Genomic DNA, 14,353 nt, shown 5'->3' with positions numbered 1-14,353 from the left:
CTGGGATAATGTTTTATTAGGCTTACATTATATTGTAGTTTTTTGACTCTAAAATGATGTACCTTCTTAGAATATGTATATCATGCTTCATTGGTCTCAGGGGCTGATTTTATAAGGTGAGAGATTTGCTAGTTTTCACAGTATGTGCTCTAAGTTAGCATATATAGCTAAACAGGCTTTCATAAAAAATTATACAATTTAGTTAATGAAATTCAGGCTATAGTCTTTTATGATTGAAATAATTTTGCTGAATAGACTCTTTCTGATTTATTAGGTAATTACCACTCTTATTTTTTTTTTTACTTCCTTAATATCTACATAGAAGGGAAATGAGAAAAATCCAGAGGTTGTCATTTGACTTATGAGTCTGTTTGACTTCAGGATTTGGTACATGAAATTTCACTTAACCTTTTTGATATGTATAATACAAATATTCTGGGTAATTATTTTTATCCTTTTGGTTTTGAGTCCTTTTTATTCCTATCATATTGAAATTGGTAAGTTAATTTTCATTTGAATATTCCTTATAGCCAGGTCTAAAATTCAATGGCCCACCACCACCGCCGCCACCACCACCACCCCACTTACTATCATGCTGGCTGCCTCCATTTCCTTCTGGACCACCGGTAAGTAAAAAAGAGTATAGATTAGGTTTTGCTTTCATATACAATTTGATAATTAGCAGAATAGGATCGGAAAATGTCATTGTAGACCATCCCTTGGGCCAGATTCTAATGGGTAGAAATTTGAACTAAACCTCTGGGGTTTTTTTGTTTGTTTTTAATGCCTTTCTGTTACCCAAATGCAGTGCTCTTGTAGTCCCAACTCTAAGCTCTAGGTTGCCTGCTTCTTTCCTGGCAGAAGTTGGTATCTAGTCTATAGGGAGGTAGTTCCTGTTAGAAGGGATTTAATTATACCATATATAAGGGATTAGTGTTTGCCCTTCTAGGTATAGTTGGATGTTAGCTTCTGATGTAAACTGGATTTCTTTTTCTTTCTTTCTTTTTTTTTTTTTTTTTTGAGGCAGAGTTTTGCCCTTGTCACCCAGGCTGGAGTGCAGTGGTGTGATCTCGGCTCACTGCAACCTCCACCTCCTGGGTTCAAGCAATTCTCCTGCCTCAACCTCCCGAGTAGCTGGGATTACAGGCGCCTGCCACCACGCCCGGCTTATTTTTGTATTATTAGTAGAAATGGGGTTTCACCATGTTGGCCAGACTGGTCTTGAACTCCTGACCTTAGGTGATCTGCCCACCTTGGCCTCCCAAAGTGCTGGGATTACAGGCGTGATCTACTGCACCCAGCTGTAAACTGGATTTCTAATGTTAGATTTTTAGGTATTAACAATAGATACAACGATACTCTTTGGCTTACTGTGTATTGGGATGGGGTTAGGACAGATGTTCTACCCAAGATGTTTGCTTAAAATGGCCCTTGAAATGGTATGTGAGCTCTGTGTGTGTGTGTGTGTGTGTGTGTGTGTGTGTGTGTGTGTGTATTAAGGAAAAGCATAAAGGTATTTATGCTTGACTTTTTTTTACTCATAGCTTCATAGTGGAACAGATATATAGTCTAAATCAAAATGTTTAAATTTTTATGTCACTGTCTTTTGATCCTTGTTAAATTTAATTTTGTTGGTCTTTTGTTGTTACTGGTTGGCTTTCTCCAAATGCTAGCTATATTAAGAAATTTAAGGCCAGGTACAGTGGCTCATGCCTGTAATCCCAGCAGTTTAGAAGGCCAAGGCAGGAGGATCACTTGAGCTCAGGAGTTTGAGACCAGTCTGGGCAGCATAGCAAGACCTTGTCTTTGTTTAGGGGGGAAAAAAAAGAAATTTAAGTAGGAGATGATCTAAGCAAATATACAATTAATATCCAGCATTCACTGTATAATATAAATCCCCAGACTTTACTTTTTTGTTTACTGGATATAAATAACATCTTTTTCTGTCTCCAGATAATTCCCCCACCACCTCCCATATGTCCAGATTCTCTTGAGGATGCTGATGCTTTGGGAAGTATGTTAATTTCGTGGTACATGAGTGGCTATCACACTGGCTATTATATGGTAAGTAATCACTCAGAATCTTTCCCTGACAATTTTTTTGTAGTTATGTGACTTTGTTTTGTAAATTTGTAAAATACTACTTGCTTCTCTCTTTATATTCCTAAAAAAATAATAATAATAAAGTACAACTATCTGTCTGAAGCTTAAATTACTCTTGCATTGTCCCTAAGTATAATTGTAGTTAATTTTTAAAAGCTTTCATGCTGCTGTTAGATTATTTTGATTATACATTTTGAATTGAAGTTATACTTTTGTAAATAATGTTTTAATCTCTGCTTTGATTTGAAATTGATTGTACGGGAATGGAAAAGATGGGATAATTTTCATAAAAGAGAAATGAAATTTTATTTCTATTTATTTTTTTTTTTTGAGACGGAGTCTTGCTCTGTTGCCCAGGCTGGAGTGCAGTGGCACGATCTTGGCTCACTGCAAGCTCTGCCTCCCGGGTTCATGCCAGTCTCCTGCCTCAGCCTCCCAAGTAGCTGGGACTACAGGTGTCTGCCACCACACCCGGCTAATTTTTTGTATTTTTTAGTAGAGACAGGGTTTGACCGTGTTAGCCAGGATGGTCGCAATCTCCTGACCTCATGATCCACCCACCTCGGCCTCCCAAGAAAAATGAAATTCTTCTTATGCACAAAGATCTGGGGTAATATGTACCACATGAACTTTGGGGAGTATGGCTTCAAACTTGTCACTTTATACATTAGTCTCTTACAGACATGTTCTAGTGTATTTTAGTCAAAACATTTAAAATTATTTTTAAAAGGAAGCTCATGTGCCCTGCTAAAATTATGATGTGATATTATAGGCACTTGAATTTTTAGTAAATTAATATAGAAGAAACAACTGACTTAAAGGTGTACGTTTGTAAATGTATCGTCTATGTGTGCTCCCTTTAATATTCTTATTTAAAAGTTAAGGCCGGGCGGCCGGGCGCGGTGGCTCAAGCCTGTAATCCCAGCACTTTGGGAGGCCGAGACGGGCGGATCACGAGGTCAGGAGTTCGAGACCATCCTGGTGAACACGGTGAAACCCCGTCTCTACTAAAAAATACAAAAACTAGCCGGGCGAGGTGGCGGCGCCTGTAGTCCCAGCTACTTGGGAGGCTGAGGCAGGAGAATGGCGTGAACCCGGGAGGCGGAGCTTGCAGTGAGCTGAGATCCGGCCACTGCACTCCAACCTGGGCGACAGAGATGACGTGCTTATAAAAAAAAAAAAAAAAAAAAAAAAGTTAAGGCTGGGCATAGTGGCTTATGCCTATAATCCCAACACTTTGTGAGGCCGAGGCGGGCAGATCACTTGAGATCAGGAGTTCGAGACCAGCCTGGCCAGCATGATGAAACCCCGTCTCTACTAAAAATACCAAAAAAAATTTAGCTGGTCGTGGTGGCGCATGCCTGTAATCCCAGCTACTTGGGAGGCTGTGGCAGGAAAATTGCTTGAACCAGGGAGGCGGAGGTTGCGGTGAGTTGAGATTGTACCACTGCACTCTACCCTTGGTGACAGAGTACGACTCCATCTCAAAAAAAGAAAAAGGCCTGGCGCAGTGGCTCACACCTATAATCCCAGTACTAAAAAAAAAAAAAAAAAAAAAAAAGTTAAGGCTGGGCATAGTGGCTTATGCCTATAATCCCAACACTTTGTGAGGCCGAGGCGGGCAGATCACTTGAGATCAGGAGTTCGAGACCAGCCTGGCCAGCATGATGAAACCCCGTCTCTACTAAAATACCAAAAAAAATTTAGCTGGTCGTGGTGGCGCATGCCTGTAATCCCAGCTACTTGGGAGGCTGTGGCAGGAAAATTGCTTGAACCAGGGAGGCGGAGGTTGCGGTGAGTTGAGATTGTACCACTGCACTCTACCCTTGGTGACAGAGTACGACTCCATCTCAAAAAAAGAAAAAGGCCTGGCGCAGTGGCTCACACCTATAATCCCAGTACTTTGGGAGGTCGAGGCAGGTGGATCACTTGAGGTTAGGAGTTCAAGACCAGCCTGGACAACATGGTGACACCCCGTCTCTACTAAATACACAAAATTAGCCCAGTGTGGTAGCGGGCAGCTATAATCCCAGCTACTTGGGAGGCTGAGGCAGGAGAATCACTTGAACCTGAGAGGCAGAGGTTGCAGTGAGCCAAGATCACACTGCTGCGTTCTAGCCTAGCCAACAGAGTGAGAATTTGAGGGGAAAAAAAAAAAGAGTCACTCGTCAGTTGTTGTTGTATAACCTTGGTATATTTGTATATATCATGAATTCTTCATTTTAATGACCAAAAAGTAACAAATCAACAGCTTGTAATTTGTTTTGAGATCAGTTATGACTGTAATACTCTCAGCTTTTACGTTTTTTAAATCATGAAATAGTTGAAGAAAAAATATATAATGTAAATATAAAGTATTGGTATAATTTATGTTCTAAATAGCTTTCTTGAGATATAATTCACATGGTGTGCAGTTTACCTTTGAAAATATACAAGTTGACCGGGCGCAGTGGCTCACGCCTCTAATCCCAGCACTTTGGGGGGCCAAGGCAGGCAGATCACGAGGTCAGGAGATCGAGACCATCCTGGCTAATACAGTGAAAATATCATCTCTACTAAATATACGAAAAAAACTAGCCAGGCATGGTGGCGGGCGCCTTGTGTCCCAGCTACTCGGTAGGCTGAGGCAGGAGAATGGTGTGAACCCAGGAGGTGGAGCTTGCAGTGAGCCGAGATTACGCCACTGCACTCCACCCTGGGCAACAGAGCGAGACTCCGTCTCAAAAAATAAAATAAAATAAAAAAGAAAATATACAAGTCAGTGGTTTTGGTTTTCACAGTTATGCAACCATCACTACAATTTTAGAACATTTTCATCACCCCAAAAAGAAACCCTGTTACCTTCATTTTCCCCACCCCTAGGCAGTCAGTACGCTTTCTGTCTCTATGAATTTGTCTATTTTAGATATTATATATAAACGGAAGTATACGATATGTGGTTTTTTGTGTCTGGCTTCTTTCACTTAGCTTACTATTTTCAAGATTCATCGATGCTGTAGCATGCATCAGTACTGCATTCCTTCTTATTGCTGAATATTCCATTGTTTGGTTATATCACGTTTTATCCATTCATCAGTTCATGGACATTTAGGTTGTTTTTATTTTTGGGCTATAATGAATAATGTTGCTATGAACATTTGTTTGTGCTGTTTTTGTTTTTTGGTGTTTTGTTTTGTTTTGTTTTTTGAGACAGAGTCTTGTTCTGTCACCCAGACTGGAGTGCAGTGGCGTGATCTTGGCTCACTGCAAGCTCCGCCTCCCAGGTTCACGCCATTCTCCTGCCTAAACCTCCCGAGTAGGTGGGACTATAGGCTCCCGCCACCACACCTGGCTAATTTTTTTTTTTTTTAGATGGGCTCTTGCTCTGTCACACAAACTGGAATGCAGTGCCATGATCATATCTCACTGCAGCCTCAAACTCCTGGGCTCGACAAGGCCCCTTCCCCACCATGCCCAGCCCAGAACATTTTCATTACCCAAAAGGAAACCCCATACCCATTAGAACTCCCTAATATCCTGTCGTCCCAGCCCCTGAGAACCACTAATTTACTTTCTATGGATTTGCCTATTCTGGACATTTTATATAAATGGAATTCTACAATATGTGGCCATTTATACCTGGATTCTTTTTTTTTTTTTGTTGAGACGGAGTCTCGCTCTGTCGCCCAGGCTGGAGTGCAGTGGCCGGATCTCAGCTCACTGCAAGCTCCACCTCCCGGGTTTATGCCATTCTCCTGCCTCAGCCTCCCGAGTAGCTGGGACTACAGGCACCCGCCACCTCGCCCGGCTAGTTTTTTGTATCTTTAGTAGAGACGGGGTTTCACCGTGTTAGCCAGGATGGTCTCGATCTCCTGACCTCGTGATCCGCCCGTCTCGGCCTCCCAAAGTGCTGGGATTACAGGCTTGAGCCACCGCGCCCGGCCTATATCTGGATTCTTTTACTTAGCGTAAGTTTCTCAAGGTTCATCCATATTGAAGCCATATATCAGTACTTCGTATCTTTTGTTACTGAATAATATTTCGTCATATGGACATAGAACATTTTGTTTATCCAGAAAGGTGTTTCGGTTGTTTCCTCTTTGGGTTATTATGAATAATGCTGTTAGGAATGTTTGTTTGCAGAATTTTGTATGGGCATGTTTTCAGTTCTCTTGGGTATACAACTAGGAGTGTAACTGTTGGCTCTTAGGCTAACTCCATGTTTAACTCTTTGAGGAACTTTGAAACTGTTTTCTGAAGTTGCCGTACCATTTCACATTCCCACCAACAGTGTATAAAGGTTCTTCTTTCTCCACATTCTCTTCAGCAGTTATTACTGTCTCTGATTGTAGCCATCCTAGTTGGGGGAGAAATGATACCTTACTGTGGCTTCAATTTGCATTTCCTAATGACTGAATGATGTTGCATCTTTTCCTAAGATGCTGCTGGTCATTTATATATCTTTGGAGAAATATCTTTTCAAGTCTTTTGGCTTTTTTTTAATTGGGTTTGTCTTTATTGTTGGGTGTTAATAGCTCTTTATATTTTCTGGATAAAAGATATCATCATAATCTCTTACCTTACTGCAGTAGTTCCCAAATCTCATGTCTCACCCTGCTAAATTTATTTTTCATACAGAAGCTAGAGCAATATTTTAAAAATGTAAAGTAGATCCCACCTCTTCCTTTAAAAGACTCTGCAATAGCTTCCAGTCACACTTGGGTTAAAATCCAAACGTTTTACCCTGGTTTGCAAAGTATAACATGTTGTATTTCTTGCCAGTTCCTTTGCCTGAATCTCATTTCATGCTCTCTCTTCCTCTGCTCCAGCAACACTGGCCTCTTTTCTTCCTCTTGTAATACCAGGTTTATAGCTTCTTCAGGGCCTTGGCACTCATGTTCTTTCATCTGGAAACCCTACCTCAGATTTCACTTGTCTGGCTTCTTGCCATTCAGATATCATCTTAAATTTCACCTTCCCTGTTCAGTCTGGAAGTGATACCCCCTCATTCTCTGTCACTTTATCCCACTTAGATTCTCTGTGTAGCATTTGTCATTCCCTGATATAATTTTTCTTTCCTGTTTTATCTGTTTATGTCTAGTAGAATGTAAGTGCTGTGAGAGCACGGGCCTTGTCTGTCTTGTAGTCCTTGTATCTTTATCTGTGGCCTTTAGAACAGTGCCTGGTTCAGAGTAAACTTGGTTCAGAATAAGTTGATATTTTGCCAAATGTTGAACATTAACAAGGTTTAACTCTGATAATGAGATAACCATTTTTATATATAAAGTTTTTTTGTAGATTATTTCCTTATGACTAAGACATATCATTATCAGGTGAAAAAGTATAAACATTTTAATAGCTTTTGATACACACTGACAACTGGCTTTCCAAAATTCTTATTCCTATAAGCATTGCCACCAGTACAACTTGAAAATGCCTATTTTACCATGGCTCTAGATAGTTATGGATCTTATTATTGATGTTTCTAGCAATAATTTAAAAATATGAATGCACTTATGTGTTGGAATATAGTTGATTTGAAGGTTGATAAGGATGAAAAATTAGAGTTAAATTGTACTTAAACATTCCTATTTCAGGTACTTGATAGAACTGTTATTAAAACCTAGTAGGTTTTTCAGTAGACTTTTGACTTTTACTGAAAAGTCAGGACTTTTTTTTTTTGAGATGGAGTCTTGCTCTGTCGCCAGGCTGGAATGCAATGCAGTGGCACAATCTCTGCCTCCTGGGTTCAAGCGATTCTCCTGCCTCAGCCTCCCAAGTAGCTGGGACTACAGGCATGCACCACCACACCCAGCTAATTTTTGTATTTTTGGTAGAGTCGGGGTTTCACCATGTTGGCCAGATGGTCTCAATCTCTTGACCTCATGATTGCCCCCCTTGGCCTCCCAAAGTGCTGGGAATACAGGCGTGAGCCACTGCGCCTGACCTCCTTTTTTTTTTTTTTTTTGAGACAGTGTCACTCTGTCATCCCGGCTGGAATGCAGTGGTATAATTTTGGCTCACTGCAACCTCCGCCTTCTAGGCTCAAGCAGTCCTCTCACCTCAGCCTTCTGAGTAGCTGGGACTATAGGCATGTGCCACACCTGGCTAATTTTTTTTTTTTTTTTTTTTTTTTTTGAAACAGAGTTTCGCTCTTGTTGCCAAGGCTGGAGTGCAATGGTGCAATCTCACCTCACCACAAACTCCGCCTCCCAGGTTCAAGCGATTCTCCTGCATCAGCCCCCCGAGTAGCTGGGATTACAGGCATGCACCATCTTGCCTGACTAATTTTGAATTTTTAGTAGAGACCGGGTTTCTCCATGTTGGTCAGGCTGGTCTCAAACTCCCAATCTCAGGTCATCTGCCTGCCTCGGCCTCCCAGAGTGGTGGGATTATGAGTGTGACCGCACCTACAATTTTTGTGGGTTTTTTTGTAGAGATGGGGTTTCACCATGTTGCCCAGGCTGGTCTCGAACTCCTGAGCTCAAGTGATCCACCCACCTCAGCCTCCCAAAGTGCTGGGATTACAGGCATGAGCCTCTTGACCAACAACATCCAGATGTTTCTGTTTCTTTTACCGGAGTTTGAGCAGCAGTTGTTGGGCAGCACCTTTTCCAGAATATTTGCCACAAATTCTAGCTAACTAGAGAAATGATCTTTACTTTTAGAAATATTTTTTGCATATATGCATTCATTAAAGTTAATTAATTAAAATATAAACATATGAACTTCAGTTCAGCAGTGTTAGGAAATTCCACTTTCCTGAGCCTGCATTTTGTCTCTTGGGAATTTTATCGTTTAAAAAAATAAGCCAGCTGGGCACAGTGGCTTAGGCCTGTATTCCCAGTGCTTTGGGAGGCCGAGGTGAGGTGATTGATTGCTTGAGGCCAGGAGTTGGAGACTTGCCTGGGCAACATGGTAAGAGCCTGTGTCTGCAAGCATTTTTTTAAAAAATTAGCTAGGCACGGTGGCATGCATTTGTTATCCTAGCTATTTGGGAGGCTGAGGCAGGAGGATTGCATGAGCCCAAGAGTTTAAGGCTGCAGTGAGCTATGATATACACCATTGTGTTACTGACCATGGGTTCTTCGGCTTTCAATGCAATAGAAATCGTGAGGCCAAAGGAGTTTTCCCAAATAAGGCTTTATTGGACCATATGCCCAGGCATAAGGATGGCAGCACGAGAGAGACAGTTTTCTGGCTGGCTCCCCGGAGGGAGTTGGAAAGGCAGTTTTTAAGAGGCTACAGTGGGAAAAGAGTGACTTTATGTATGTAGAAGCAGAGAACTTTTAGCACCTGTGCAGTTTCATAACATGTTTCTTCATGCCTGGCATGTCGCATTAGCATGTTACATCTCCACCCCAGGTGTGATTTTTAGTGTTATAATGAAGCTAAGTTAAGGACTGGTCCTTCTCTGGCCTTGTGTGTATGCTGGAGATAGAGCTAACTCCCTTGAGTGAGATTTATAATGGGAGCTGCTTATTTTAGCTCCAAGGCATCATAATAAGTAGGTATGGCCCCTTGAGTAAGATTTATGGTACATGGTCCAAATGGTTTGGTTGGGGTCTCCGCTGGCCATGGGGCCTCCCCTGCACCAGCTTGCAGTAGAGGTCCTTGGTGGGGATCGGGGTAGGGGAAGGAGACACTGAGTCCTGTCCCTACTCTGTCTGAACTGCACTCCAGCCTGGGCAACAGAGAGAGATGCTGTGTCTAAACAAACAAAAAGAACAAGCCATTGCTGATGGTTAGGTTTTCCAACAGCTTTAGTGTGTTTTTTTGTTGTTGTTTTGAAAAAGGGATTTTTTTCTTTACATTTTTAAAAAGTAGAATCAGGGTCTTACTCTGTCTCCCAGGCTGGAGTACAGTAGCACAGTTGTGGCTCACTGTAGCCTCAATCTCCTGGGCTCAAGTGACCTTCCCACCTCAGCCTTCTGAGTAGGTGGGACTACAGGCACAAGCCACAACACCCAGCTGATTTTTTAAATTTTTAGTAGAGATGAGGTCTCCCTGTGTTGCCCAGGCTGGTCTTGAACTCCCGGGCTCAAGTGATCCTCCCACCCTGGCCTTTCAGAATGGTGCAATTATAGGTGGGAGCCAGCCATTCCCTGGCCCAGCTTAAGTGGTTTTCTTTTTTCTTTTTTTTTTTTTCTTTTTTTTTGAGACAGTCTCGCTCTGTCACCCAGACTAAGTGCAGTGATGTGATCTCAGCTCACTGCAACTCTGCCTCCTGGGTTCAAGCGATTCTCCTGCCTCAGCCTCCCAAGTAGCTGGAACTACAGGTGTGTGCCACCATGCACGGCTAATTTTTTTGTATTTTTAGTAGAGACGGGGTTTCATATGTTAGACAGGATGGTCTCAATCTCCTGACCTCGTGATTTGCCCGCCTCAGCCTCCCAAAGTGTTGGGATTACAGGCATGAGTCACTGCGCTTGGCCTTAAGTGTTTTTAATATGTCATTGCCTTAAGCTAGCAATTCTTAACGTTTGTTCTACTGAAGCCACGTGGTTGAGATAGGCTCTGAGTCTAGCTCTTAACCTCTTTTTGTCTTAGAAACCTAAGCAGAGTGCAAATGACTAAGAGTAATGTTGTTGAAATAACACAAAATAGGTTATAACTTTGATACTCATTAGTAACAAATCTTTCAGTACATCTTATGGTCTCTTAGGTGTAGATTAGTAATGAAGTGGGAAGCCACTGCAAGCTAGTATACATGTAGGAAAAGATAGAAAGCATTGAAGCCAGAAAAGAGAGGACATTTGGGCTAGATCTGACAAGAAAAACAAATGCTTTAGTATTAATTTTTGACTTTAATTTTTTTTTTAGTGAATACTGGTGTTTAATGGTCTTATTTTAATAAGTATGACACAAGTAGTTTAAGGTCATATATTTTATTTGATGAGAATAAGGTATAGGCCAGGCATGGTGGCTCACGCCTGTAATCCCAGCACTTTGGGAGGCCGAGGCAGGCGAATCACCTGAGGTCAGGAGTTAGAGACTAGCCTCAACATGGAGAAACCCGGTCTCTACTAAAAAAATATACAAAATTAGCTGGGCGTGGTGGTGCATGCCTGTAATACCAGCTACTCGGGAGACTGAGGCAGGAGAATTGCTTGAAACCGGGAGGCGGAGGTTGCAGTGAGCCAAGATCACACCATTGCACTCCAGCCTGGGCAACAAGAGCGAAACTTCGTCTTAAAAAAAAAAGGAAGAAAAATATTTTTTAAAATTAATTAATTAATTTTTTAAGATGGAGTTTTGCCCTGTTGCCCAGCCTGGTGTGCAATGGCGTGATCTCGGCTCACTGCAACCTCTGCCTCCTGGGTTCAAGCAATTCTCCTGCCTCAGCCTCCCGAGTAGCTGGAATTACAGGCATGCGCCACCATGCCCAGCTAGGTTTTTTTTTTTTTTTTTTTTTTTTTTTTTTTTTTTTTTTTTTTTGAGAGGCAGTCTCGCTCTGTCCCCCAAGCTGGAGTGCAGCGGCGGGATCTCAGCTCACTGCAAGCTCTGCCTCCCAGGTTCACACCGTTCTCCTGCCTCAGCCTCCCAAATAGCTGGGACTACAGGCGCCCGCCACCATGCCCGGCTAATTTTTTTATGTTTTTAGTAGAGATGGGGTTTCACCGTGTTAGCCAGGATGGTCTAGATCTCCTGACCTTGTGATCCACCTGCGTGGGCCTCCCAGAGTGCTGGGATTACAGGCGTGAGCCACTGCGCCTGGCCTAGTTTTGTATTTTTAGTAGAGTTGGGGTTTCTCCATGTTGGTCAGGCTGGTCTCAAACTTCGACCTCAGGTGATCCGCCCACCTTGGCCTCCCAAAGTGCAAGGATTATAAGCATGAATCACCTTGCCCGGCAATGTTTTTAAATTTTTGAAGTTTCAATTTTATTTTTTAGAGACAGGGTCTCACTCTGTTGCTCAGGCTGGAGTGCAAGGGCACATTCACAGCTCACTGCAGCCTTGGCCTCCAGGGCTCAAGCAGTCCTCTCACCTCACCTTCCTGAGTAGCTGGGACTGCAGGGATATGCCACTGCACCTGGCCATTTATTTATTTATTTATTTATTTGAGGCAGAGTCTTGCTGTGTCACCCAGACTGGAGTGCAGTGGCGTGATCTCGGCTCAGTGCAGCCTCCGCCTCCTGGGTTCAAGCGATTCTCCTGCCTCAGCCTTCCAAGTAGCTGGGATCACAGGTGCCTGCCACCACGCCTGGCTAATTGTTTGTACTTGCAGTAGAGATGGGGTTTTGCTGTGTTGGGCAGGCTGGTCTCGAACTCCTGAGCTCAGGTGATCCAACTGTCTCGGCCTCCCAAAGTGCTGGGATTACAGGCATGAGCCACTGCACCCAGCCTGAGCCACCACGCCGGCATAATTTTTAAATTTTTTATAGAGACAGGGTCTCATTATGTTGCCCAGGGTGGTGTCAAGCTCTGGGTCTCAAGTGCTCCCCCTACCTCAGCCTCCCAACGTCGTGGGATTGTAGGCATGAGCCACTGCAAGGAAACCTTAACTGCAGCCTAATAGTTGTTTTCTTTGGGATAACTTTTAAACTTTTAAGTTGATTAAAAGACTATCAACTTAATTTCTGATCGTATATTGTTGAATAAAATAAGTAAAATGTCTTGTGAAACAAAATGCTTATTAACATCCATATAAAGCTATCTGTATATAGCTATCTGTATCTATATAGCTATTTTTTTTAACTTCCTTTATTTTCCTTACAGGGTTTCAGACAAAATCAAAAAGAAGGAAGGTGCTCACATTCCTTAAATTAAGGAGTAAGTCTGCCGACATTATGAAAGTGAATCTTACTTTTGTAAAACTTTGTGGTTTGTGGAAAACAAATGTTTTGAACATTTAAAAGTTGAAATCTTAAAAGTTGAAAGGTTAATGTAAAACAATCAATATTAAATAATTTTGATGCCAAAACTATTAGATAAAAGGTTAATCTACATCCCTACTAGAATTCTCATGGTGTCAAAGTATCATTGCACCAAATACTTAACTGGTTGGTTGTGTGGAATAAACATACCTTCACAATAAAGAGCTTTAGGATATGATGCCACTTTATATCACTAGTAGACAGCCCAGCAGACTTTTTTTTATTATGATACGAGATAATCTAGGCATACTGCACTGTGCACTCTGACATATGAAGTGCTCTAGTCAAGTTTAACTGGTGTCCAGAGAGGACATGGTTTAACTGGAATTCGTCAAGCCTCTGGTTCTAATTTCTCATTTGCAGGAAATGCTGGCATAGAGCAGCACTAAATGACACCACTAAAGAAACGATCAGACAGATCTGGAATGTGAAGCGTTACAGAAGATAACTGGCCTCATTTCTTCAAAATACCAGTGCTGGGAAAGAAAAAAGGAAGTAGAGTGGGTAACTCTTCTAGATTAAAAGTTACGTAATAACCAAATGCAATGTGAAATATTTTATTGGGCCCTATTTTGAAAAACCATCTGTAAAAGACTGGGGTGGGGGTGGGAGGCCAGCACGGTGGTGAGACAGTTGAGAAAATTGGAATGTGGATTAGATTTTGAATGATACTGGATAATTATTGGTAATTTTATGAGCTGTGAGAAGGGTGTTGTAGTTTATAAAAGACTGTCTTAATTTTCATACTTCAGCATTTAGGAATGAAATGTTAGAACGTCTTAAAATGTTTAAAATGGTTTAACAAAATGTGATGTAATGCATATGTGGCAAAATGTTACAGAATCTAACTGGTGGACATGGCTGTTCATTGTACTGTTTTTTTCTATCTTCTGTATGTTTAAAAGTATATAATAAAAATATTTAATATTTTTTTTAAAATTAGCTATGTGTCTGTATTTCTTTTTTGCATATTATTTTGCCCTTTGGCCCATATTTTGATATGGATGCCACCACAGTGTTTTGTGTATGTGCATGTGTATTCCCACTTAATGTCACATTTTTCATGTCTTTACATATTTTTGTTTATTTTTGAGACAGAGTCTCACTCTGCTGCCCAGGCTGGAATGCAGTGGCACAGTCTCAGCTCACTGCAACCTCTGCTACCCGGGTTCAAGCGGTTCTCGTGCCTCAGCCACGTGAGTAATTGGGATTACAGGCATGTGGCACCACACCCCGCTCATTTTTGTATTTTTGTAGAGATGGAGTTTCACCATGTTGGCCACGCTGGTTTCAAACTCCTGACCTTAAGTGATCTGACCACCCCGGCCTCCCAAAATGCTGGGATTACAGGCGTGAGCCACCGCGCCTGGCCTCTCTATTTCTATACATAGCTT

General features: G+C 41.9%; 1 protein-coding gene across 1 annotated transcript in view; it reads left to right on the top strand.

The window, feature by feature from the left end:
- LOC108541157 (survival motor neuron protein) overlaps positions 1-13,893 on the top strand; it is a 32,517-nt gene extending 18,624 nt beyond the window's left edge. Inside the window, exons 6-9 of the mRNA XM_017890589.1 lie at positions 531-626; positions 1,954-2,064; positions 12,802-12,855; positions 13,323-13,893. Of these exons, the coding sequence (XP_017746078.1) occupies positions 531-626; positions 1,954-2,064; positions 12,802-12,852 (258 nt within the window). The 3' untranslated portion in view covers positions 12,853-12,855; positions 13,323-13,893. The remainder of the gene's footprint in view (positions 1-530; positions 627-1,953; positions 2,065-12,801; positions 12,856-13,322) is intronic.
- Positions 13,894-14,353: the final 460 nt, after the last annotated feature.

The sequence above is a fragment of the Rhinopithecus bieti genome, unplaced genomic scaffold (assembly GCF_001698545.2).
Source record: "Rhinopithecus bieti isolate Rb0 unplaced genomic scaffold, ASM169854v2 scaffold_18354, whole genome shotgun sequence".
NCBI lineage: Eukaryota > Metazoa > Chordata > Mammalia > Primates > Cercopithecidae > Rhinopithecus > Rhinopithecus bieti.
This window is presented reverse-complemented; position numbering and strand designations above follow the sequence as displayed.